Raw genomic sequence first — 22,185 nt, 5'->3', positions numbered from 1 at the left:
TCACCTGAGGTCGGGAGTTTGAGACCAGCTTGACAAACATGGAGAAACCCCATCTCTACTAAAAATACAAAAATTAGCTCAGCGTGGTGGTGCATGCCTTTAATCCCAGGCTGAGGCAGGAGAATCGTTTGAACCCAGGAGGCGGAGGTTGCAGTGAGCCAATATCACGCCATTGCACTCCAGCCTGGGCAACAAGAGCAAAACTCCGTCTCAAAAAAAAAAAAAAAAAAAAAAAAAAAGAGTTGCCTAATATTAAGCCCGGAAAGCACTGTATATGGAATAAACTTATTCATGTAGAGAAAAGCTGTACATTCGTACATGTGTATAAGGGTCTGAAAAGATACCCAGTTATAAATTGTAGTTCCCTGGGGAGTAAGCCCATATACTTTCTGGAACATATTTTGATTCTGTGATCACACACACACACACGTGCACACTCTTTACAAAAGAGCTTATATTACTTTGGAAAGATAAATAAAGATATTTCCACTTTGAAAATCTGCAGCCCGCCTGGAGGAAGATGAGCCCCACTTCTCCTCACCGTGTGGCTGAGGCAGACACTCTGCCTTCTCTGAACCTCAGTGCACCAAGTGCGGAAGGGGCAATAGGGGCCTGGGACCGAGAAGGAGCTGGGAAGTGTGGGTGGCACAGCAGAAGGGGCAGATGGGATAGGTTAATGCTCCATCCAGGGGTACTGGGGAAGTGACGTGCAAGCATCCAGAAGCTTCCTCAATCTGAGCCCCTCTAGAATGGGGTGCTGGAGCAGAGAGGCGGAAGACCACCCATTGGAGCATTTCAGCTGGATCCCAGCTCGCTGGCTCGGAGGACCACTTCCAAAATGCCAGCCCTGACATCTGAGCCCTGCTGCTCCCTAGGCTGCAGGGGTGGATGCAGGTGGTAGCCGGCCCGGCAGTTGAGAGAGGTTAATGTTCTTTGATGATTCAGAAAGCACTTATTGATCTTGCAGGGTCACCTCTCTGCTGTTTCAAAGGGCATCCACGGCCGGGCGCGGTGGCTCACGCCTGTAATCCCAGCACTTTGGGAGGCCGAGGCGGGCGGATCATGAGGTCAGGAGATCGAGACCATCCTGGCTAACATGGTGAAACCCTGTCTCTACTAAAAATACAAAACAATTAGCCAGGCGTGGTGGAGGGCGCCTGTAGTCCCAGCTACTCGGGAGGCTGAGGCAGGAGAATGGCGTGAACCCAGGAGGCAGAGCTTGCCGTGAGACGAGATGGCGCCTCTGCACTCTAGCCTGAGCGACAGAGCAAGACTCCGTCTCAAAAACACAAAAAACAAAGGGCATCCACGCCTGTGACCTTGACAGACACTCCCAGTCTCCTCTGCTAGCCCCATGTGATGTGTGGGGAAACTAAGGCTCAGTAACTTGTAGAAGTCCTACGCAGCAAAGCCAAAATGAGGAGCAAGGCCACAGCTCTTCCTGCTCCGTTGCCTTGTCTGGGTAAATCACCTGGCTTCCTGAGAGGAGATTTGAGTAGCCTTAAAGAAGCGCTAACTGGGGAGTTGCAAGTCACAGCTTCACCGAGAAGTCAATCACTTTGTCATTGGCTCCAAAAATGCTGAGAACACCAGAGCTGAGTATGTAGGAGTTGATAGTATCAGTCTCTGTACCTTATAACATGCCTGAAATATTTGTTAAGGATTGTTATGCGCTTATTTGCCTAAAACTATGTAACAATATAAAGGTTGTGAAAAGGTACTGACACTTGCAATGCACAATGCTGGAGATACCTACACCCACCTCTCCACTCCTGGAAACTCCCCTGGTAACAAATGCTGACTCCACCACCCCGCAGCTGGGCGACCTTGGGCAAGTGACTTCCCCTCTCTGAGCCTTGGTTTCCTAAAAACTGGCAGGTACTATGACACTTTCACAGGCCTGCTGTGAGGCACGCAGAGCCCTTCACACACTCAGCGTTAGCTCCTCTGATTGTATTGTGATCCTCCTAGCTCCGACCTGGTAGGGGAAGCAGGCTCTGTCTGTTCAGACTTCTAGAAGGACACTATCCCCATCCAAGGAGCTGGAACTAGCAGGCGGGAATGCAGGCATCCTCTGGGCCCCCATTTTCTCCCACCATCGCCCCTCACCTGGAGATTCCAGCAGTCCCCAGCCTGATGACCCCCATGGGCACCTGTGCTCCATCCTGCTCTGCCCTGTTTGGAGTCATGTGGAGCCCCTAAAAGGGCTCATCCATATTCCTCACCCAGTCAAAGTGAAGCAAGGAGCCCTTTAGGAGCCTGCAGCCAGGCCCAGAATTCCATTTGTGCATCATTCTCTCAGGTTAATCATTGCCTCTTTCACTGGGTGGCACACCCAGTCCCTCAGAACCCAGTGGGAGGGGCTGTTGGGGACACACTCCTCCCTTGCTGGGTGACAAGAGGGCATCAGACCCATTAAGGGAAGGGGATGCATGGGGACCAGGCGTTCTCTGTCCACAGGGAGCTTCCTTCAGGAAGGGCTCTGCCTGAGCAAGCAGGGAATAAAGCAGGCTGAGGTGGCAGCTGGGAACAGGGCTTCGTTGTCTCTGCTCCCTGGGTAGCAGCCTGCTCACCCGCTGAAGTGTCAGGCGGAGCTGGGAGCCAGGGAGGCGAGGGGGAGGGGTCCAGAGCTGAGGGTTTGGGGCAGCCCAGGCAGATCCAAGAAGGCAGGACCCCAAAGGAGCAGAGAGAGGTCATGGGTTGGGCTGGGATCCTGAAATGGGGGCCAGGGCAAGACTCCTGTGATTTGGAGTCAGCTCAGCTACCTCTGAGCCATGTGACCTTGGACAAGTCACTGAATCTCCCTGAGCCTCAGTATCCCCCTCTGGATAATGGGGATAGGTAGTAATGCCTCCTTCACAGGACAAGGAACAGTGCGTACACAGTGACTGCTCTGGTCCAGGACTGCCCTCCTGTGCCCCCTGTGTGGCCCTGGACAAGCCTCACTCTCTCTGGGTCTCAGGTCACCCCGTCAGTAAAGGAAGAGGTTGGATTTTCTCAACTGGAATGGACAGTCCTCCACACCTCTCTGCCCTCTGAAGGATTCTCATGGCACCTGTCACCTGTCACTGCAGCAGCCCAGGGATCAGGTGTCAAGCCTGCTGCCCTCTCTCCCTTTCCTTCCCACTGGTGTGGGTTACAGCAGCCAGACGTGCCCATCACCTCTCTGGCTCTGGGCAGCTGAGCAGGGCAGTTCCCACTGGGAAGGGCTCGGTCTGTAGTGTGCTCTGTGCTGGTACCAAAATGCTGGCCTGGCACCAACAGGGCAGACCAAGCTGGACCCCCTTCCTGGGCACTGGGCTAGGAAAGAGGAACTGTGGGATTTCCTATAGGACCCCTCCTGGATGCCAGGGTTTGTCCTACCCTCCCAAACCTCTCTTTGGTGGCTTTGCTTCCTCTGGGGTACAGGTCAGGGCCTTCCCCCAGCAGAGGGGATCCATCCCTTACTATGGTCTCCGGCTCCTGCTCTGACCCCCTTTCTGGGAAGGGCTGATGGAGACAGGAGAGATCCCTGCCCCTCCTCCCCTAGGGCTCTGGCCACTGTGTCCAATATTAATCATTAACGCACTCCCAGCTCCAGCCCAGCCCCAGCAGCCTGCCTTCTGCCCCACCCATCCCACCTTCAGGGACTGAGAAGCCCTGGAAGGGGGGTTAGGGGGCAGGGGAAAAAACCAAGGGCATGGAGGGCACCAACCTGCGCCCTCCCTGGCCCCCACCGGGCCACCCACTGGCAGTGGGCAGGGGTACCCAGCGTCTAGAGCAGCGGTGCTGCACTCCTATTCCCCTCCTCCGGCGCGCGATCCCAGTTTGGGGGTTAGGGTAAAGTGGGCGGTATCCCCAGGGAGTAGAGTGAGGCAGGGCTCAAGCTGGCAGTGGGTGCTAGAGCCCAAGACGTACCTTGTCCCCGTCCTCCTCCGCCTCAGCGTGGGTGGCTCGGCCCGGGCCGCGCCGCCCGGGCGCTCACTGGGCGGCGGGGCGCACCCGGCCGGGCGCCCCGCTCCACCAGGCCTGGTCCATGCCCCCGCCCCCGCCGCCGCTGCCGCACCGCGCCCGCTCCCGGCCAGGTGCGGCCGCCAGCCTGGCCCGGCCTCCGGCGCCAGGGCCAATGGACGCCCCGGACCCCAGACCCCTCCCCGCACCGGGCCGGCCCCCTCCCCGCCCCGTCCCGGCCCCTCTGCGCCCGCCCGAGACGCACAGAAGCCGCATTCAGCGCGCTGGGGCGCATCGCTGCGCCCCCGCTGCCGGCCCAACAAGGCCCGTTTGTCTCGGACGCGCCAACGGGGCCATTGTCCCGCCGCCGGCCCTCTGGCTCAACGGAGCCCTCAGCCCAGAAGACTTGAGGATGCCCAGGCTTGGTGGTGGTGGGGAGGGGAACCAGGGCTCTGGGAAAAAGGCGGCGGCAGGACTATTGCTTAACTTTGGTTGGGGGGTCCTGGGGCCCTCAGGATCCAATGGATCATATGGCTTCTTGCTCTAGTCAGTGCCAACTGGGGACAACACATTTTTGGCACTCATGGGAGTGGGGGGCGCTCAAGCAAGAGACTGAGCTCCAACTGGTCCTGCCACCTGGAGGTCTCAGCTGTCACTCTCTAGGGTGCCAATGAGGGCTGAGCAGGGCAATCAGGAGGCAGGTGTCCCATACAGGCCCTGTCTCATTTTCCAAGCTTGGCCTTTCCTTTTTCACCTGAGAGGAGCAAGATCATGGATGAGGACCAATGCCTGCCTGCCTGGAATCCTCAGCCCAGCTGTGGGCAGTAAGGAACCAGCTGGCCACCCAGTGGGGCCTGGGATGCGTCAGAGCCCCACTGCCCCCGCCATTACTGGGAGATTCTGGAATGGGGAAAATTCCACATCAGCATGACTGCCAGGAATTTTTCCGTATCTGATGGGCCTGCGCTCTAGCTGTGTGGCCCTGGATGCACAGGCCCCCAGACAGGCCTGAGTTGTCCCCCGGGGCTGCAGGTTTTGGCTCCAGAGGTCCTGACCCTCTGTTCCTGCCTCTGGAGGCAACCCCACTCCCTCCCATCGCCATGTGCATGACAGACTGGGAATGGCACACAGCCCTCTCCTCCCACCCACAGTCAGTCCCAGCTGAGAAGGGGAGCCCTAGGTTTTCTGCTCCCCAGGCCAGAGCCTGCCCAAGCTCTTGCTTTCCCCCTTCACAGGCTGGACCTACATCCACTGCCACAAAAACATTCTCTGCCCACACAGCCAGCAAACAGTGAGAGGCAGAGGGCAAGGCCCTCAGGTGCCTGGATTCAGGGAAAGTAAAGCCATTCCAAACCCACCCTTCCTCAGCCTGGCCCCAGTCCTCGACAGCACTCACCCCGGGGAGTGAGTCCTGGGAGGGGCTCAGAGTGAGCACCGAGAGCCCCAGGTTATAGTTCTGGCTCTGTCATGATGCACTGGTGGTTCCAAGCAAAGGCATATCCCAATGGGCGTCAGCAGGGACACTGCCAAGGTCAGTTGGGAAGCTGTCAGGCAGGCCTCACAGACCGTAAGTGGAGCTGCCGTGGAATCCTACGCTGGGAGGTACTCAGCGGTTCTGCCAACATGCCCACAAGGCAAGCTGAGGGCAGGACCTCACCGCGGGCCCACAGATCCTTCCGGATCTGGCTTTTACCTTCTGGGCCGACTCCAGCAGGAAGTGATGTAAATCAGTTGGTGTTTACCAAGTACTTACTACACACCTGACATTACTGAGTCTGTAAGGTCTGAGCCTATAAAGTGATCACAGAACCCTCAACACATCCCTTTCAAAGAACAGAATTTCTACCAGTAACTGACACATGAGGAAGCAGGTGCAGAGGGAAAGTGCCTGGGTTAGAATGTGAACCAAGGCCAGACAGGCTGTGAAGCCCAGACCCAGAACCTCTGTGTCTACCTTCTGGCATCCCTGGACCTGGTCCAGAGAGCTCTAAGAGGTGCCCAGGGCTGGCCCAGCCTGCAGCAAAGTGCTAGGTGGGCCTCCTCCAACCCTAGGAAGGCTCGTGGACACGGAATGCAATTGGCGCAAAAGTCCAGTCATTTAATAAAAATGCCCCCTCAACCTCACCCCATCACAGCACCCTGAGAATCACGGGTCCAACTGTGTGGGAGGGGGCTGTGGAAAGCCAGGATGAGTGGGGGCAGTAGGCAGGGGGCTGGGTGGGCCCCTGCACCTCATGTCACTGGCTCCTGGAAGCAGAAAATCAGGCTGGGCACAGATGCCTCTTCTCTGCCTAGGCACCAGCAGGGCAGCTCCATTCAAGGGAGGCCAGGGCTGCCCACCAGCCCAGCCAGAGAGCATGAGGGGTCAGGGCTGGCTGGAGAAAGGAGGAGGAGAAGAGAAGCGACTCTGGTCCATCACACTTAGGTCCTCTGGCCTGCCTCTGCCACATCCAGCTGCTAGGAGCTGGTCTCAGCCCTGTGAGGGGCCGCAGGCACTCACTCCGGCCTTGCTTTCTTGGCCTTCTTCTCAGACCTCATCGCCTCATCGTGGGCTTTCCGCTTCTCCGCCAGCTTGTTGGCCTGTGAGGGGGAAGGCGAAGGTCAGGCTGAGATGTGTGGAGAGGGGAGGGTGTGGGGCACCGAACTCAAAGCCATATCCCTTAAAAGCAAACCTTCCAGAAAAGGTCACAAATTCCCACAGGAAAAAGATCTACCTGACCCACTTCACGGTGAGAAAACATGCCCTCGCCTTGCTTTAACGACATTATTTCACGCACCCACAAATCTCGAGATAAGAGAATCCTAAACTCCCAGAGCTGGAAGGAGCCTTGGCAACAGTCCCATTTCCCTACTCCGCCTGGAAAGCAGACACCACTGGCACCTTCACCAGGAGCTGGTAGAAAGGGGTACAACAGGAAGAACCTTCTTTCTTGGGTCACCTGACAATATATTTTTAATTTTTTTTTTTAAAGAGACAGGGTCTTTCTCTGTTGCGCAGCCTGCAGTGCAGTGGCATGATCATAGCTCACTGCAGCCTCAAACTACTAGGCTCAAACAATCCTCCCACTTCAGCCTCCAGAGTAGCTGAGATTGACTACTGATGTGCACCACCATGCGTAGCCTCTTTTTTTTTTTTTTGGTGGAAACAGGGTCTCAATATGTTGCCAAGGCTGGTCTTGAACTCCTGGCCTGAACTGATCCTCCTGTCTTGGTATCCCAGAGTGCTGGGATTACAGGCGTGAGCCACCACGCCGAGCCCCATTTGACAATAACGATTTCAAAACTGCAATAATTATGCTTCTAAGAATTTAGCCTGCAGAATCATTCAGAGGAGGGCAGACACATGCTCAGGGATGTTTTCTGAGAATGACTGAAACTGGAGAACAATTGAATCCCACCACAGGGGACAGGCCAGGTATTGGATGAGAAGTCCATATTACGGTTAAATGAAAATTACACCTCAGGCTGGGTACAGTGGCTCATGCCTCTAATCCCAACGCTCCACTGCACTCTAGCCTGGGTGATGAGGAAGACTCTGTCTCAAAAAACAAATTATACCTCAAAACAATCTATAGCATGACCTCCCAAAGATGGGTCATTATGGGCACAAGAGAAACCTGGGGGCTGTTATTACAGGCTGCTCTACTCCACGGGCAGGGCTGTAAGCCACTTCTGCATCACTCATCGCAGGGTTCCAGGGTGCATGAGTTTGTATTTTTCATTAGCATATATGGCTTTATGAACAAGAAAATACAAAACAGATAGAAGTTTAACAAAAGTCCCCCACAGTCCCTGAGTGCACCAGGAAGGCTCTGTTCGCAGACCCCAGCAGACTCAGGAAGCTGGATGCAGGGTGGGACAGAAGCCCTAAGGAAAGCCCAGGCCGGAGCTGGCAGTACCAAAGATGCCTACACTGGCCTGGGTCGGGGGCCCCAAAGGCTAGGCTGGGCCAGGCAGGCAACCTCAGGAAAAGGCTAGGAGAGCCTCAGTCTGCCTAGAGGAGGGCCCCAGGCCACATACGTTCACCTGTGCAGTTGGGCCTGGTAGCCACACTTGGGTCTCAACTGGGTAGCAGGAACTCACCTCTCGGATTTTTCGCCTCTTGCCAAACATGATCTTCTGGTACAGGTACTTCTCCCGCTTCTTCATCATCATAATGGCCAGGCGCTTGGCCTCACTCTCCTCCTCCTGGGCCAGCCGCTGTTTATCCTCCAGTTTCAAGGTGCCTGCCATCACCCTGGGCTTCTGGGGACACAAGGAGGGTGCTTGTGGGGGCAGGTTCCCCCGAACTCCACAGTCTCTGGCTCCTGCCCTTCTAGGCCAGGGCAGGCACCAAGCAGGGCTGCTTCCCAGGCTGAGCTCGCAGTACAGCTCCCCCTACCTTCCCCTCCATCCTCTGCTCCTCCAGGGCTGCCAGCCGGGCGTCTTCCTCCTTTTCTGAACCAGCCTCTGCATCTTCCTCCTCCTCCTCCTCCTCTTTTCCCTCTTCATCACCATCACCTTCGTTGTCATCGTCCTCTTCCTCCTCCTCTTCTGACTCATTCAGGTTTCCTAGAGACAGCCAATGACCTCTGAATGCCGTGGGAACCTGCTGTCTCTTTGGCAGGATGACAACAGGCCCAGGCCCCATCCTCTCTGACCCTGCTGTCTTTAGCCATGGGCAGTTCAGGGCTGTCCCAATTGTGGCCCTCTCTGGCACCTCCCCACAGCCCAGCTGCCATCAGAGGAAATTCCAAGGCCCCCTCTGTTGCCTCCAATGTAAACTCTGATGACAACGCAGCACGTTCTTCTGCTCAGTTATCCTGAACGTCAAATAACATCTGACCCCAGGAGGCAGATGTCCCTTCTCTGAAGCCTTACTTCACAGGTGGCTTCAAAGGGCTTTCTGCTCCTACTGCCTGTTCCCTGGAGCTTTCCACCTTGGCAGCCAAGAGAAACAGCCAGTGTGGGCCCAGGGGCCAAGGCCAGCCCAGTCCCATCCTGCTCACCTGGGTCTTCTCCCCGCTGCAGAGCCAGCAGCTTCAGTTTCTCAGGTGGGACGTAATCTCCTTCCCTCTCGGTCACAAAGGGTGAAAGGTGTGGGGGCAGCTGCACCCCAGGGAAGTACTCTGCCACGGGGAGGAGGAGCCTGGCGTTCACCGAGTCAAACACCCACTGGGGCTGCACGTAGCACCTGGTGCAGAGTGGCAGGCAAAAACGAAGTCATGGAGGGCAACTCAGGGTCCTGCTGCATCGCATGGGACACGCAGAAATCCAGATAAGGACCCTTGGGGGCCTACCTGCCAATGACTGAGGTCTGCTGCCCAGGTCGGTCGACAATCTGGTGGGTGATGCGGGAGTCTGTGACGTCATAGGTGGCGCCGATGCACAAAGACTTGTCCCAGGACACTTCCCCCCCAAAACTCCTACAGGGACAGGGAGAGCCCACACGGGTACACAGACATGAGCTGCCTGTCCTGGGACTCAGCTCCCTGGGATCTGCCGGCCACCCAGTCCAAAAACTCACCCTCTTAGCGCACAGTTGCCCCCTCCTCACCCCAGGATCCTCCAATCCTGGCTCAGCAGAGATCTGCCCACTGCTCATCCTTCTGTGCTAAGCTGGTAATAAAAGGACGGTAGTCCTGCCCTCTGCTGAGTGCTTCCTATGTGCTCAGTGCGGTGCCGAGCACTTTCCACACACTCTTTCATAAGAAGTAGAAACTGACACCATCTCAATGTTACTGATGGACACCAGGGCAGGACCCAGACCAGAGCATGGCCGAACCAATGCTGTCAGAGGGCCCTTGAGCCTCCCTACCTGATGATGAAGGCCAGGGCCTCACGGGGCACCTCTCGGTTCAGGAAGAACTTCAGGCCTTCAAAAAGCTTCTTGTGCTTCTCCTGTGCCTCCAGCTCCTTCCTGCGGTCTTCCTCCTGCGCTGACATCTCCTGTTGAAAAAGAGGCCAGGCTTCGCACCACCAGGGCTGCCCACCTCCACTGGAGGGCCAAGGCTGGAGATAACGTCACTCCAGCTTCCTTCTAGATCCTAGATCCTGCCTTCAAAGGAAACTCCAAGGCCCCACTCCTGAACTCTGCTGCCTCCTATGTAAACTCTGATGACAATTCAGCCCGTTCTTCGGCTCAGTTGCTTTGACCGTCAAATAACACCTAATTTATAGGATGCAAATGTCCCTAAGCTGGGAACCCCCCCACACGACCCCTCCCAGTCCTCCTGCCAGAAGGCAGTGCAGTGCTCACCCCATCGGTGGGAAACTCATCCACCTCGGCCTCCTCCTCTGTGGCAGGCACCACCACACGGGCCAGGCTGGCACTGAGGGCCGCCAGTTTCTACAGGAGAGAAGGGGCTGCTTGCAGTGGGGGCCCTCATGCGGGCATGGGGCCAGGGTGGGGAGGGGCAGCAGTGACAGTCCTGGGCATCAGCAGGTGTGGGTTCCAAGGGCAGGCCAAGACCACCCACCTAGCCACAGCCACCCCCACCCTGAACCAGACCCCCAGAGGTGTTGGGGACAGAGACCACGCCCTTGGGAGATGCCAGGTGACGCTGCTGGAGCCTCTCACCTCCATAGAGCTCTCAGAGTCCAACGCGTAGGTGCCCTCACTGGCCTTTGCCTCTGCTTGGGCCTGCCCTTCAAGCTAGCAGGCAAGGGGAAGGTCAGGGGCAGAGGACAGCCACAGCCCCTCGCCTCTGTGTGGACAGAGAAGGGCTGCGGCCCCTGCACCGCGAGCAGAAGGCACTGGGCTGGGGCCCTACCTTCGGTGGGTAGTGCAGGTTGAGCAACTGGTAGAGGCGGAAGTTGACGAAGCCCAGCAGTGTGGTGTAGAACTCGGTGAAGGTGGCCATGACCCTGTAGTCCACGTCTGTCGGGTGCTGAGGAACACAAGAGGTGCATGAGCAGTGTGGGCACAGGGATGGGGGCAAAGGAGGGACAGACAACCACAGAGTGGAGGCCGTCTGACCTACCCGAGGACCCCAAGCTCCTCAAGAAGGCACTGCCCTAGGGAAGGGGTGACACGGATCTTCCCACCCAGGGGCGTTCTGGCCACAAGTGTTCCCAGCCACAAGTGAGGCTCTGGATAGGGGTTCCAAGGGTTAGAGCCATCCTGGAAGTCAGTGCCAGACCCCCATAAAAGAGTGAGAAAAGGGACCCTGGTCCCCACTGCTCCCAGGACTGGCTGGTCCTCCCCTCCTTGCGCCAGTTCTCCCACTCCCTTCAGGTCTAGTTCAGACTCGGAGACACCACTTTCTGACCCGGCCGGAGCTCCTGCCTTCTGCATCACCTAGCCCACAATCTTTGCTGCATGTCTGCTGCTGGGCTTGCGTGTGGGCACCAGGAGGGCGGTGCTCCCAGCGCTGTCCCTAGCCCAGAAGGGCTGGCAAAACCTTAGCTGACTAAGGTGCCTTGGGAAGGCCAGGCTCAGCAGGGGTGGGGGATGCATGGGGCTCAGGCCGCCCACTGAGTCCCACCTCTGAACCTCGGGATGGACACTCAGAATTGAGTGACCCCTCCTTGGGCCCAAGCCAGGTCCAGAGCCATGACCCGAGGGGCCGGGGTAGGCTGGCAGCTGGCCTGGCTCAGCCCCCAGGCAGCTCTTGGGAAATGGCCAGCAGACAAACTACTTACTGCTCAGGGCAAAGGCAAAGAGCTGTCATCCCAGCAGCAGGGGACACAGAAGGCTCATCTTCGCCCTGGAGCAGTTAATAGGGCAAAACAGGGCAAAGAACTGAGGCCCAGACAGAAGCACCGCAACTCTTGAGCAGTTCTGCCCCCTAAAACCATGGAGGCCACGCCAGCCCAGCTGGCTCCCGGGACGCGGCAGGATGTTCCGAGCAACATGAAAATCAGTAGTGATCACCATGGGTGCTGGGTGTGCCCATGACTCTCAGCTGTTCTGCTATTCTGCTGCCAGAGAGTGACCTGTGCTGTGAAAGCACACAGGGCCAAGGGAAGTCCTGCCTATCCCCCCACTCACACCTCCATCCTTCCATGAGAATCTGTGAGGGCCCCTGACAGGCATATCTGGGGACCAACCACATTTCCCACAGCCCAGCACTGAGCAGGGAGACCCCGCCCCTACAACCAGCCTGACTTCCACAGCTATGAACCCAACCCTGGCTGCTCACAGGAGGGGCACAACTGGGCTCCGCTACGACCTAGTGCCAGTCCTCCCCATCTGCTGAGAGGAAGCAACGGCCGTGAACTGGCCGGGGAGGAAAGGGGAATGGGTGGCTGGCTCCCTTCCCCCAGGGCCAGCTGTGTGGAGGTCAGCCCGCCCCAGGGCCCTGTTCACCAGCAGGGAGGACACACAAAGAGCAGTCTGAGCAGCATGGGGGCAGGACGTCAGAGAGATGGAAGGCCCAAGAGGAAGGCAGGAAGGAAGGAGGAGGAGAGAGGGCTGCGGAGGGGAAGAAGGAAGGGCCACCCACGTGTGCCCCACGGGGGGTGGGAACAGGGACTGCTGAGGGCCAAGCCCACCTCTCACCGGCAAACAGGCCACAGCCTCACCACCAGGCAGCCAGTTAGGGTAGGTTCCAGCCCTTGCAACCCCACCCACAAGGGATTGTAAGGAACAGTCCAGAGCGCCTAGAGCCCCAGCTCCCCCTGGAGCCCCTGATAATCTGGACAGCAGAGCCACTGTGCTAACTGGACCGGCAGCGGCTGCTCTCCACTGAAGGCACCAGTTCCCACTCAATGATCAAGCAAGGTGGGCTAAATGCAGGCCACCAGCACAGGGAGGCAGGAGAGCCTGGCCCCACCACCTGGGGGCACTAGAAGCTAATGATGCCTCCACGAGGGGGCAAAACCAGGGTTTCTCTCAGTGGATCCCTGCCAACAATTCCCAGGATTTCAAATGGATAAAGAAAAAGGCTGGGCTCTGTGGCTCACGCCTATAATCCTAGCACTTTGGGAGGCTGAGATGGAAGGACTGCTTAAGCTCAGGAGTTCAAGACCAGTCTGGGCAATGTAGTGAGACCCTATCTCTATTTTAAAAGAAAGAGAAAACAATATGTATAGGAAACAGTGCCACATGCTAAGTGCTTCTCCTGTGCTCACCGTTCCCCTTCTCTCCCAGTCCTCGAGTCCTGTGGGGCAGACAGGCGGGAAGGGGGAAGCAGAGGAGGGAGGCAAGGCCACTTGGCCAAGGTCTGGCAGCTATTGGCAGCAAAGCAGGGACAAGGACCCCAGTAGGTTTGAGGGCAGGGCTCTGCCACTGTCCCCATGTGGTGCTGGACGTGCAGGCTGGGTATGACCCTGGTAACTGTTCTCACTGTTCACTCGGCCCCTAAAAGGCCAAGCACCAGGCACTGTTAAAGACGTAGACACTGTTAACCGCGGCACAGAGAGGTGAAAGGAACACGTCCAAGGGCACGCAGCTGCCAGGTGCTGCCACAGGGCTAGCTTAGGCTCCTGCTCTTAATGAGGATGCTGTGTGGCACATTCCCCATCCTGTTCTGCCCCGCCTCACCCATCGTCAACAGTTGGGAACCCAGCACTTGCTAGACTCCATGAACAGCAAAATCATCCTTCCTCCACACCTGTATCTGTCTAGGAGGCAGCACAAGCCCCTCCCCTCCCGACAGGCACACTCACGTCATGGGAGAAGGCATAGGGAGTGATCCACACGATGGGCTGCCCCAGCACCTCGGCCTGGTAGTAAATGCCTTTGATGGACAGGAAGACCTGGGGGAGAGGAGACAGCTGGGTGAAGACCATGGGGGGCAGGAGAGGGCGTGGGGTGGGGTGCCCGCCAGACGGTCCCAGGCTCACCTTGCGCAGGGCACGGGCGGCAATAATGTAGTGCATGAACTCCACAGTGAGCCGGCGGCACAGCTGAATGGTCTGCACGTGGCACTTGCCAGTCCGTGGGAAGGTGGAAAAGAGGAAGCACATGGAGAGGGCATCGTCCAGGTCCCGCAGGGCATCGATGAATGTGGGGTACCTGCACGGCCAGTGGGGCAGCACATGGGGCCTGTTCAGCCTGGGTACCAAGAGGGGGCCCTGATCTCCTTACCCCACCTCAGATGCCCCATTCCTCAAGCCAGGCCTCACCACTGCCACCTCCTGACCTGACAGGAGCAGCTTCCCCACGGCTGACCACAGTCCTTGGGAGGAACCACTTAACCAGGACGTGCCCACTAGGCTCTGAGGACCAGAGAAGTCCTGATGGGGATCCTCAAGACAGCCATTGCTCACCAAAGACCCAGCCTTGACCCACGTACGTATTTTGTGGTGCATGAAGGTAGACGGAGTCAGGGCCTCCATGACTGTCTTTGAAGGTGAACATTTAGTGCACGGACACTCTAGAGAGAGGTCCAAGATGGAAAATGGGAAACCAAAGCTGCCCTAGTGGAGAAGGGAGCGGGGTGGGGGCTGCTTCCCCTAGGCAGCACTTATGTCTAGGCCTGGCCACAGGTCGCCAGTGTAGGTTCTATCTTCCATGCCTCTCACCCCTTGGACCTGTCTAGTTGGCAGAACCAATAAGACCCAGGGAATTGGGTCCAGGAAGAGCCAGAGCAGAATGTGTTTCGGGGAATCTTGTGGTAAATGACAAAGCCAACAAGGAGGAGCCACCCCGGGCACTGTGTGGCTGCCCTGTTGAGGGACAGAGGCATGGGTCACAGAGAAGACATGGAACCACAAGCAACGACACCTGGATTCCAGTCCTGGTCCGAGCTGTGACCCAGACTCTTCATTTACGACTGGGCTCTTGCAGCTCCCTAGAAACGCCTTGGGCCCAGGTGGATGGACAGAGCTTCAAGCTTCTCTCCCGCAGCCAGAGCAGCTGCCAGAGATGCTGGCATCCAAACTGCCTTCCAGGAAGCTACCTTTTTAAAAATCATTTTTGTTACTTTTTCTATTTTCTTTTTTCCAAGTGCTTCTTCAAGGAGAAGCAGCTTCCTTTTGAAGTATGGGTTCTGGCTGGGGGTTGCACGGGACGGCGGGAGGGGTGCAGTTTAAAAAAAAAAAGAGAGAGAGAATGGGTTCTGCTACTTCAAAAAAGACTCCAAAATCCATGAGACTAGACATTGCCAAGGTCCTTCCAGCCCCAGATGGCATTACTCACTGCTACGAGTCAGAAGTCTGCCAGGTCTTCAAACCCATGCCAAGATGGAAGAAAGGCCTGCAGAGACCTCTCATGAGGCAGCAGGATAGCTGTCTGGTTTCTTGGTGCAGAGGTGGCAGCCTCAATTGGCCCTCTCTGGTGCCTTGTAGTTTCCTAACTCTCCACCTCACAGACAAAACCAACAACCCAGGCTTTCTGTAGCAACAGCACCAGCATTTCCGGGCCAACTGCTTTTCTTTCTTAAGCTCTGGCTTTAGCTAAGGAGCTAGAGATGGTGTAAAATGAGATCACCACAACCACACCGTCACACTTGGTGTGTGTGTATGAACCCAGGCACTTGCTTTTCATGTGTGGCTTTTTTTCGTTTATTTCACTGAATACTGTGTGTCACAGGCAGGACAGGAACTGCCATCATCTCTTATGGAGGTGGGGACCTACACGGGTTAAGAAATACCCTCTGGCCACCCAGCGCATGTGCCACACAGTTGGGATGGGAACACCGGCCGTCTAGCTCCTAGGCCAGGGCTCTTCCTGTGACAGCCCACAGCCAGGCTGGATGAAGCCAACCCGAGCCATCCTGGAGCTCAGTGTTCCTGGGCCATCAGCCCCCAAAGATGACAGACATTCACCAGTCCAGGGCTTCTGAACTTTACCACTACTGACATTCGGGTCAGACTACACTATGTTGTAGGGGACTACTATAGCGCATTTAGTGGCATCACTGGCCTCTCTCCACTTGATACCAATAGCACATCCATCCAAGTTGTGAGAACCAAAAGAGTCTCCAGACATTGCCAAATGCCCACTGGAAAAGCAAGATCACCCCTGATTAAGAATTGCTGATTTAGGCTGGATGTGGTGACTCACACCTGTAATCCCAGCACTTTGAGAGGCCGAGGTGGGTAGATCACGTAAGGTCAGCCTGGCCAACATGGTGAAACCCACTCTCTACTAAAAACACAAAAATAAGCCAGGCGTGGTGGTGGTGCCTGTAATCCCAGCTACTCAGAAGGCTGAGGCAGGTGAATTGTTTGAACCTGGGAGGTGGAGGTTGCAGTAAGCCGAGATCTCCCCGCTGCACTCCAGGCTGGGCAACAGAGCAAGACTTTCTCAAAAAACACACGAAACAAAATTTGCTGATTTAGTCAGTGAATGAGGGGGACGTCTGAGAAGGCTGGGCAAGGAACAGTTCAGACCAGAAGTGTCTAGCCGTGCTTCCCAGGTCTCACCAGGTACCCGCCGTGCAGCCACAGGGCGTGGGGCTCTCCCACCACAGGGCCTTTGCACTTGCCACGGCCTCTGCTTGGACTGTGCTTCCCTGGCTGGCTCAGACGTCTCCCCTCAGAGCCCTGTCTGACAGCCCTGTAACTACAGACCTAGTAATCATTCTACAAATTTGCTAGCTTGGTTTTTGGTCTGTGTCCTTCAAGGAGATGCAAGTTCTTTGAGCTGGGTCTTAGTCTTGTTCCCTACTGAATCCCTGGTGCTAGGGCAGAGACCAGCAGTAAATGAAGAAACTGCGGTGTCCCGAGGACAGCCTGGCTCACCGTTCCTTGATGATGTGGTCAAGTTTGTAGTTGGGCTTATTGTCCTTTAGACGCTCTACAGTGTTCCACTCGCTCTTCCCATAGGCCTTCCGGAGCTTCCGGACAAACACCTGAAGGAAAGGAAAAGACCACTGATGCTGAGGCTCAGGACTCCTGGACAACTTCTATGGAAGATGGAAACGCAGGGCAGAAGGACTCTCATGCCCCTTGAAGCTGGCCATGGCTGTGTGCCTGTGTCACCGACCCCTCTGCCCAGGATATGCAAAAGAGCCAACTCCAAGGAGCACCAAGCCTGGTGTGTTAACCAGCAGAGCTAGACCAGGCACCCTTTTTGACAATGCACGGATGTCCCAACTCCACATGTTTACATGGGAGGACGGCACAGCAAAGCAGCTCCATTTTTCTTTCTTTTTTTGAGACGGAGTCTCGCTCTGTTGCCCAGGCTGGAGTGCAGTGGCTGGATCTCAGCTCACTGCAAGCTCCGCCTCCAGGGTTTACGCCATTCTCCTGCCTCAGCCTCCCGAGTAGCTGGGACTACAGGAGCCCGCCACCTTGCCTGGCTAGTTTTTTGTATTTTTTTTAGTAGAGACGGGGTTTCACCGTGTTAGCCAGGATGGTCTCGATCTCCTGACCTCGTGATCCGCCCGTCTCAGCCTCCCAAAGTGCTGGGATTACAGGCTTGAGCCACCGTGCCCGGCCAGCAGCTCCATTTTTCAACTGAGAACAGAAGCCAAGTGACTTGCCACTGACAGGATGAGAAAGGCTGGCCTCTGTTCCCAACACCAGACTATATCAGCATGAAACAAGCTGTGGATCTGTGTGTGGCACTGAGCCACCCAGAAAAATGCAACGGAAGCCTGTTTTGGGGCCAGGTCCTAAAATTAAACGACCTCTTCCCTCCAAGTACTTCTGTTGAGGCTCACGCTGCTCTCTGTATAGGCTTACCCAGAGAGGGTAGGCAATCTGCTCAAGGTCACAGTTAGTTAGTGGGTCACAGAGCTGTGATGAGAACCTGACGGACCCTAGATCCCAGACCTCACCTTGTATTCCCGGAACTTGTTGACAATGGGTTCATGGAGGAGAAACCTGATGTCTTTGATAAGGTAAAATGTTCGGGCTGCTGTAGAACCCTTGTTAACCTTCTTCTTGTGTTTGGGTTCATGGGGATAAATGCCCTTCAGAATGCACAACCGCCTGGAAGACAGAGGCCATTTGTTATGTCAGTTATGTGGGTAAAGGTGGGGAGCACTGGCCACAGCTGGGCCTGGAAAACAACAGTAAACAGGGAACATGGGGTCCCTGCCCTTAGACAGCTCACATCCTAGTACACGAGTCTCACAATCACAGTCATAAAACAAAAACGCAGACTTGAGAGTCTCTAGCGGAGTTAAGAAAGGACTTGCTGAGATATCGCCATTTTAGCCACAAATAGGAGAGAAGCATCCTAACAAGGAGAGAAGCTCCTAACAAGGAGAGAAGCATCCTAACAAGGAGAGAAGCATCCTAACAAGGAGAGAAGCATCCTAACAAGGAGAGAAGCATCCTAACAAGAAGAGAAGTATCCTAACGAGAGAAGCATCCTAACAAGGAGAGAAGCATCCTAACAAGAGGGACAAAGTCCAGAAGGCTGGAAAGAGCTGGTGTGTTTGAAGGAATAAAAATAAAAGTGGACCACGTGGCCAGGCGTGATGGCTCACATCTGTAATCCCAGCACTTTGGAAGGCTGAGGCAGGCGGATCACCTGAGGTCATGAATTGGAGACCAGCCTGACCAACATGATGAAACCCTGTCTCTACTAAAAAAAATACAAACATTAGCCAGGCATGGTCGCCAGCGCCTGTAATCCTAGCTACTAGGAAGGCTGAGGCAGGAGAATCGCTTGAACCTGGAGGTGGAGGTTGCAGTGAGCTGAGATCATGCCAACGCACTCCAGCCTGGCCAACAGAGCGAGACTCTGTCTCTGGAAGAAAAAAAAAAAGGTGGGCCAGGTGAGCCACAGAGGCCAGGGCCCACAGGCCATAGTGAAGTCTGATTTTGACTCTATGAGGAATGAGAACCCCTAGCTGCAGGATCAGGGGTCTCTTCTGCCAGACGGGAGGGGATGGATGGCAGGGACCCAGCCCAGCCCAGCTAGCCCATCCTGACGATCCAGTTCAGTTCTCCTCCATTTTCCCTTGGACCACACCTAGCAAACACAACTCACTAAAGCAAGGAAAGGTGAGAAAGAGAAGGAATACCAGAATTCCAGAACGGGTATGGTAACTCAGGTAAGACAGCGATACAGCTGAGTTTTCAATGTGCAATTCACTGCCTGGGCTTCCCGCGGTCCCTCTATATTCCCCTTCTCTCCAAGCTCACCTAAAGTCAGCCAAGCTCAGCTGGAGCTTCTTCCGGGCTTTGTTCCGGGTGATGTAGTTGGTGGCCGAGCCTCGTTCATACTGGGAGAGGAAAAAAAAGTAATTCTCCGTTAGCAATGATTGTAGTGACCGACATCAAACTCTGGGCATGCCTAGTTCCACAGGCAACTATCACTCTGGATAAGTGGCTGAGATGAATCAAGGAGAGGAAACACTGCAGGGAAGGAGCTGACCTGCCTGGATGAGCTCTCCTGTACCGTCCTTGCAGCTGTCAGCACAGGGAACACATACACGATGCTGAGGGCTGCGAGGCTGCTATGGATAGGGTGCTGTGCCAAGTGCTTAGCACTAGCTCTAAATGTTGGCCATTACAATTAGTGATTTTCACACATTTCATTTAATTCCCATAACCCTGTGATGTAGGTGCTGTCAGAACCCCCATTTCACAAAGGAGAAAACAGGCTCGTAAAATAACCTGTGCAACTCTTAAAAAGCACACAGCTTTTTTTTGAGACAGAGTCTCGCTCTGTAGCCCAGGCTGGAGTGCAGTGGCTGGATCTCAGCTCACTGCAAGCTCCGCCTCCTGGGCTTACGCCATTCTCCTGCCTCAGCCTCCCAAGTAGCTGGGACTACAGCCGCCCGCCACCTCACCTGGCTAGGTTTTTTTTGTATTTTGTAGTAGAGACGGGGTTTCACCATGTTAGCCAGGATGGTCTCGATCTCCTGACCTCGTGATCCGCCCGTCTCGGCCTCCCAAAGTGCTGGGATTACAGGCTTGAGCCACCGCGCCCAGCCAAGCACACAGCTTTTTAAGAGTTGGGGCTGGGATTCAAACTCAGGTCTGAGTCCAGGGCCTGAATGCCTAACAGCCAAGCCAGTGTTCCTAATCTTATCCCTCCTTTTCTTCCTCATTATAATCTCTTCACCACTACCAGGAGACTTATTAGACACCCCCTTTCTCCCTCACCCATCACCCTTTCTTCGCCATGCCTCATAAAATGTTAATACCAGAGATATACTGCAGGTCTGTTTATGTAATGTGGTCCTTGGGGGGCCACAACCACTGTAATAGCTAAGATACTGCCCCTCAGCCAATTTTGTTCCCTTGAGGGTGGTATTACCCTGGCTGAAAAAGTATGCTCTAAGCCACACAGCTTCTCCCCTTCCTCATTCATTCATTCAACAGACAATAACATGTCCTCTATCATGGTCAAAGCACTAAGCTAGATGCTATGAAGGCAATAAAGACAAAAAGCCTGGTCTCTACCTGCCCCCAAGAAGCATATTGTCTTGTGTAACCATTTGGATGCCTGTGGTGCTAAGACGCTGCCTCACACCCACATTTCTGTATTCCTCACACTTCTGCATCCCTCACACTTCTGCATTCCTAGATAGAGATGAGCAGTGCACTGTAACAAATACCCTGCAAGCTAACAAGCATGTCTTTTCCAAACAAGATCTTCCTCTGGGCTAAGACAGCAGGGGCCTCTTTGGCTAGGTTCAGCTCTAAAGAGACAAACCTGTTAGTCTCCCAGGGATACGTTTACTAATAACATCAGAGTCATGAAACATACCCTTCATTCATTCTTTCCTTTACACATGTATTGATTGTCTATTGGGTATCAGGCCCATGCTAAGTCCTGGAAGTATAAAGATGAGTTTCAGACTGCCTTAAGAAGTTGTTTTCATTTATAGCATTTTCCATTGCCTTATGCCACACTTATCTCTGACACCATGCTTATCCTTATAAATGTTAAGGGAATAATGGTTCTCAATGGGGTACTCCCTGGGTATGTGCTGGGAGAAGGACAATTCAGCAATGTTTGCAGACATTTTTAGTTGCTGGGTGCTACTGGCATCCAATAGGTGGAGGATCAGGGATGTCGCCAAATATCCTACTACACACAAGACCATCCTTTCCACAACAAAGAATCATCTTTGTTGATTCTGGCTCTGAAACCCAGCTTTTAAAAATGGTAACGATTTTGTTACATATCTACATTTGCAACTCAAGGGCAGGTTTCCCATCTTGTATCTTTGCAGTTCCGATGGGGCTAGCACTGGACACTCAATGTAGTGTGTTGGGTTAAAAATACTGGCAATAGAAATTTTCACTCTGAAAGAAACACTTAAGCCAACTATATATTCCTCATTCCCATTCCCTTCCCAGTCTTTTCATGTCACTGAGCCGATTCTCCATACAGCCACAAGAACTCCCTGAAAAACTCTAATCGTGTTACTCCTTCGATTCCTACTGCACACAGAATAAAATTCAAGCTCTACACTATTCCTACTGCACTTAGAATAAAATCCAAGCTTACAGGCCTTGCACGATACAGTACTTGTCCAACCCCAATCTTATCAGATGCCATTCTTTTCTTGGTTTACATCCTGATGTCCTTCCAACTCCTTACACACAGCAAGCCTTTCCTGCCTACTGATCTTGGCATTTGGTTTCCCTTGTCAGGCTTGCTCGTTAAGCACTACCATGCCCCACAACCCATCCAAGACGTTCTGATCTTTCCCATTTCAGTCGAAATGTTATGCCTCGAAGAGAACTTCCAAGACAACATTAACCAAATAATGTGACGGGCAGTAACGGTGAACTCTACGTAATGTTTATCGCCCTTTCGGTAAATAGTGGTCCCACGGCTAGGCCTGCTTTTGGAATGAAGCTACGCTTGGTAAGTTCAACTGTCTCTCACAGCCCTCTCCACAGAAAGAACTCTGGAGTTCGTTCTCGGATTTCACTAAGCGAGTACTGCCATCCTTGCCCATCCTCGGACCCCTTCACGCAGCTGACTACTGCCGCGTTGATCCCGTCTTTCCAGTCTCCATGAGAGATGGAGCTCGGGAAAAGAGCCGACCCCATGCTCTGCCGCCCCCGGATCCCACCCCTCGGGAATTCCCACCGTCTTTCCCACTCACCTTCTTCTTCTCAAGGCCTCCCATCGCTCCACGTTGAGGAGCCGACTAGGGCAGCGCCTACAGACAGCTCCACTTCCTCCCGCACGTGCCGTGCCAAGGACCCCGAGGACCCTCCCCACCCCCACGCTGTCTGTGTGCGCGGGCTGCCCAATGAGATGCCTGTAAAAGTCCAGGGAAAGATGGGGATTTCCTCCTCGAGATTTAAAACTATAGTCTGAAAAAAATCACTGAGACCACTCTTTCCAGATCTTTCCCGTTCACAATGGTTACAAACACTTTAAGTGTTAAAACAAACGTGGATATACAGGCATTCCTGTAATCACCCTGATAACGAGGCATTGACTGTGACCGCGTTGCA

At 54.7% G+C, this 22,185-nt stretch overlaps 1 protein-coding gene across 1 annotated transcript; it reads right to left on the bottom strand.

Annotated features, from left to right (window-relative positions):
- Positions 1 to 6,002: 6,002 nt before the first annotated feature.
- Positions 6,003 to 21,949, bottom strand: PES1 (pescadillo ribosomal biogenesis factor 1). The gene is made up of 15 exons (XM_007975418.3): positions 21,828 to 21,949; positions 18,901 to 18,980; positions 17,583 to 17,736; positions 16,543 to 16,652; positions 13,699 to 13,870; positions 13,522 to 13,611; positions 10,683 to 10,799; positions 10,490 to 10,564; positions 10,169 to 10,258; positions 9,728 to 9,858; positions 9,210 to 9,335; positions 8,919 to 9,103; positions 8,312 to 8,481; positions 8,014 to 8,175; positions 6,003 to 6,510 (listed from the first exon to the last, which is right to left on the bottom strand). Exons 1-15 carry the CDS (start codon positions 21,849 to 21,851, stop codon positions 6,427 to 6,429), a joined length of 1,770 nt encoding a protein of 589 aa, XP_007973609.1. The 5' UTR covers positions 21,852 to 21,949; the 3' UTR covers positions 6,003 to 6,426.
- Positions 21,950 to 22,185: the final 236 nt, after the last annotated feature.

This window comes from Chlorocebus sabaeus, chromosome 19 (genome assembly GCF_047675955.1).
Source record: "Chlorocebus sabaeus isolate Y175 chromosome 19, mChlSab1.0.hap1, whole genome shotgun sequence".
Taxonomy (NCBI): Eukaryota; Metazoa; Chordata; class Mammalia; order Primates; family Cercopithecidae; genus Chlorocebus; species Chlorocebus sabaeus.
The sequence above is the reverse complement of the archived record's forward strand: the minus strand, read 5'-3'. Positions and strand labels throughout refer to the sequence as shown.

Coding starts and splice junctions, on each gene's coding strand:
- PES1 (XM_007975418.3), bottom strand. CDS start 21,851: ATGGGAGGCCTTGAGAAGAAGAAG. Junction 16,653..17,582: donor ACAAGTTCCGGGAATACAAG/GTGAGGTCTGGG, acceptor CCTTTCCTTCAG/GTGTTTGTCCGGAAGCTCCG. Junction 8,176..8,311: donor AGCAGAGGATGGAGGGGAAG/GTAGGGGGAGCT, acceptor TTGTGTCCCCAG/AAGCCCAGGGTGATGGCAGG.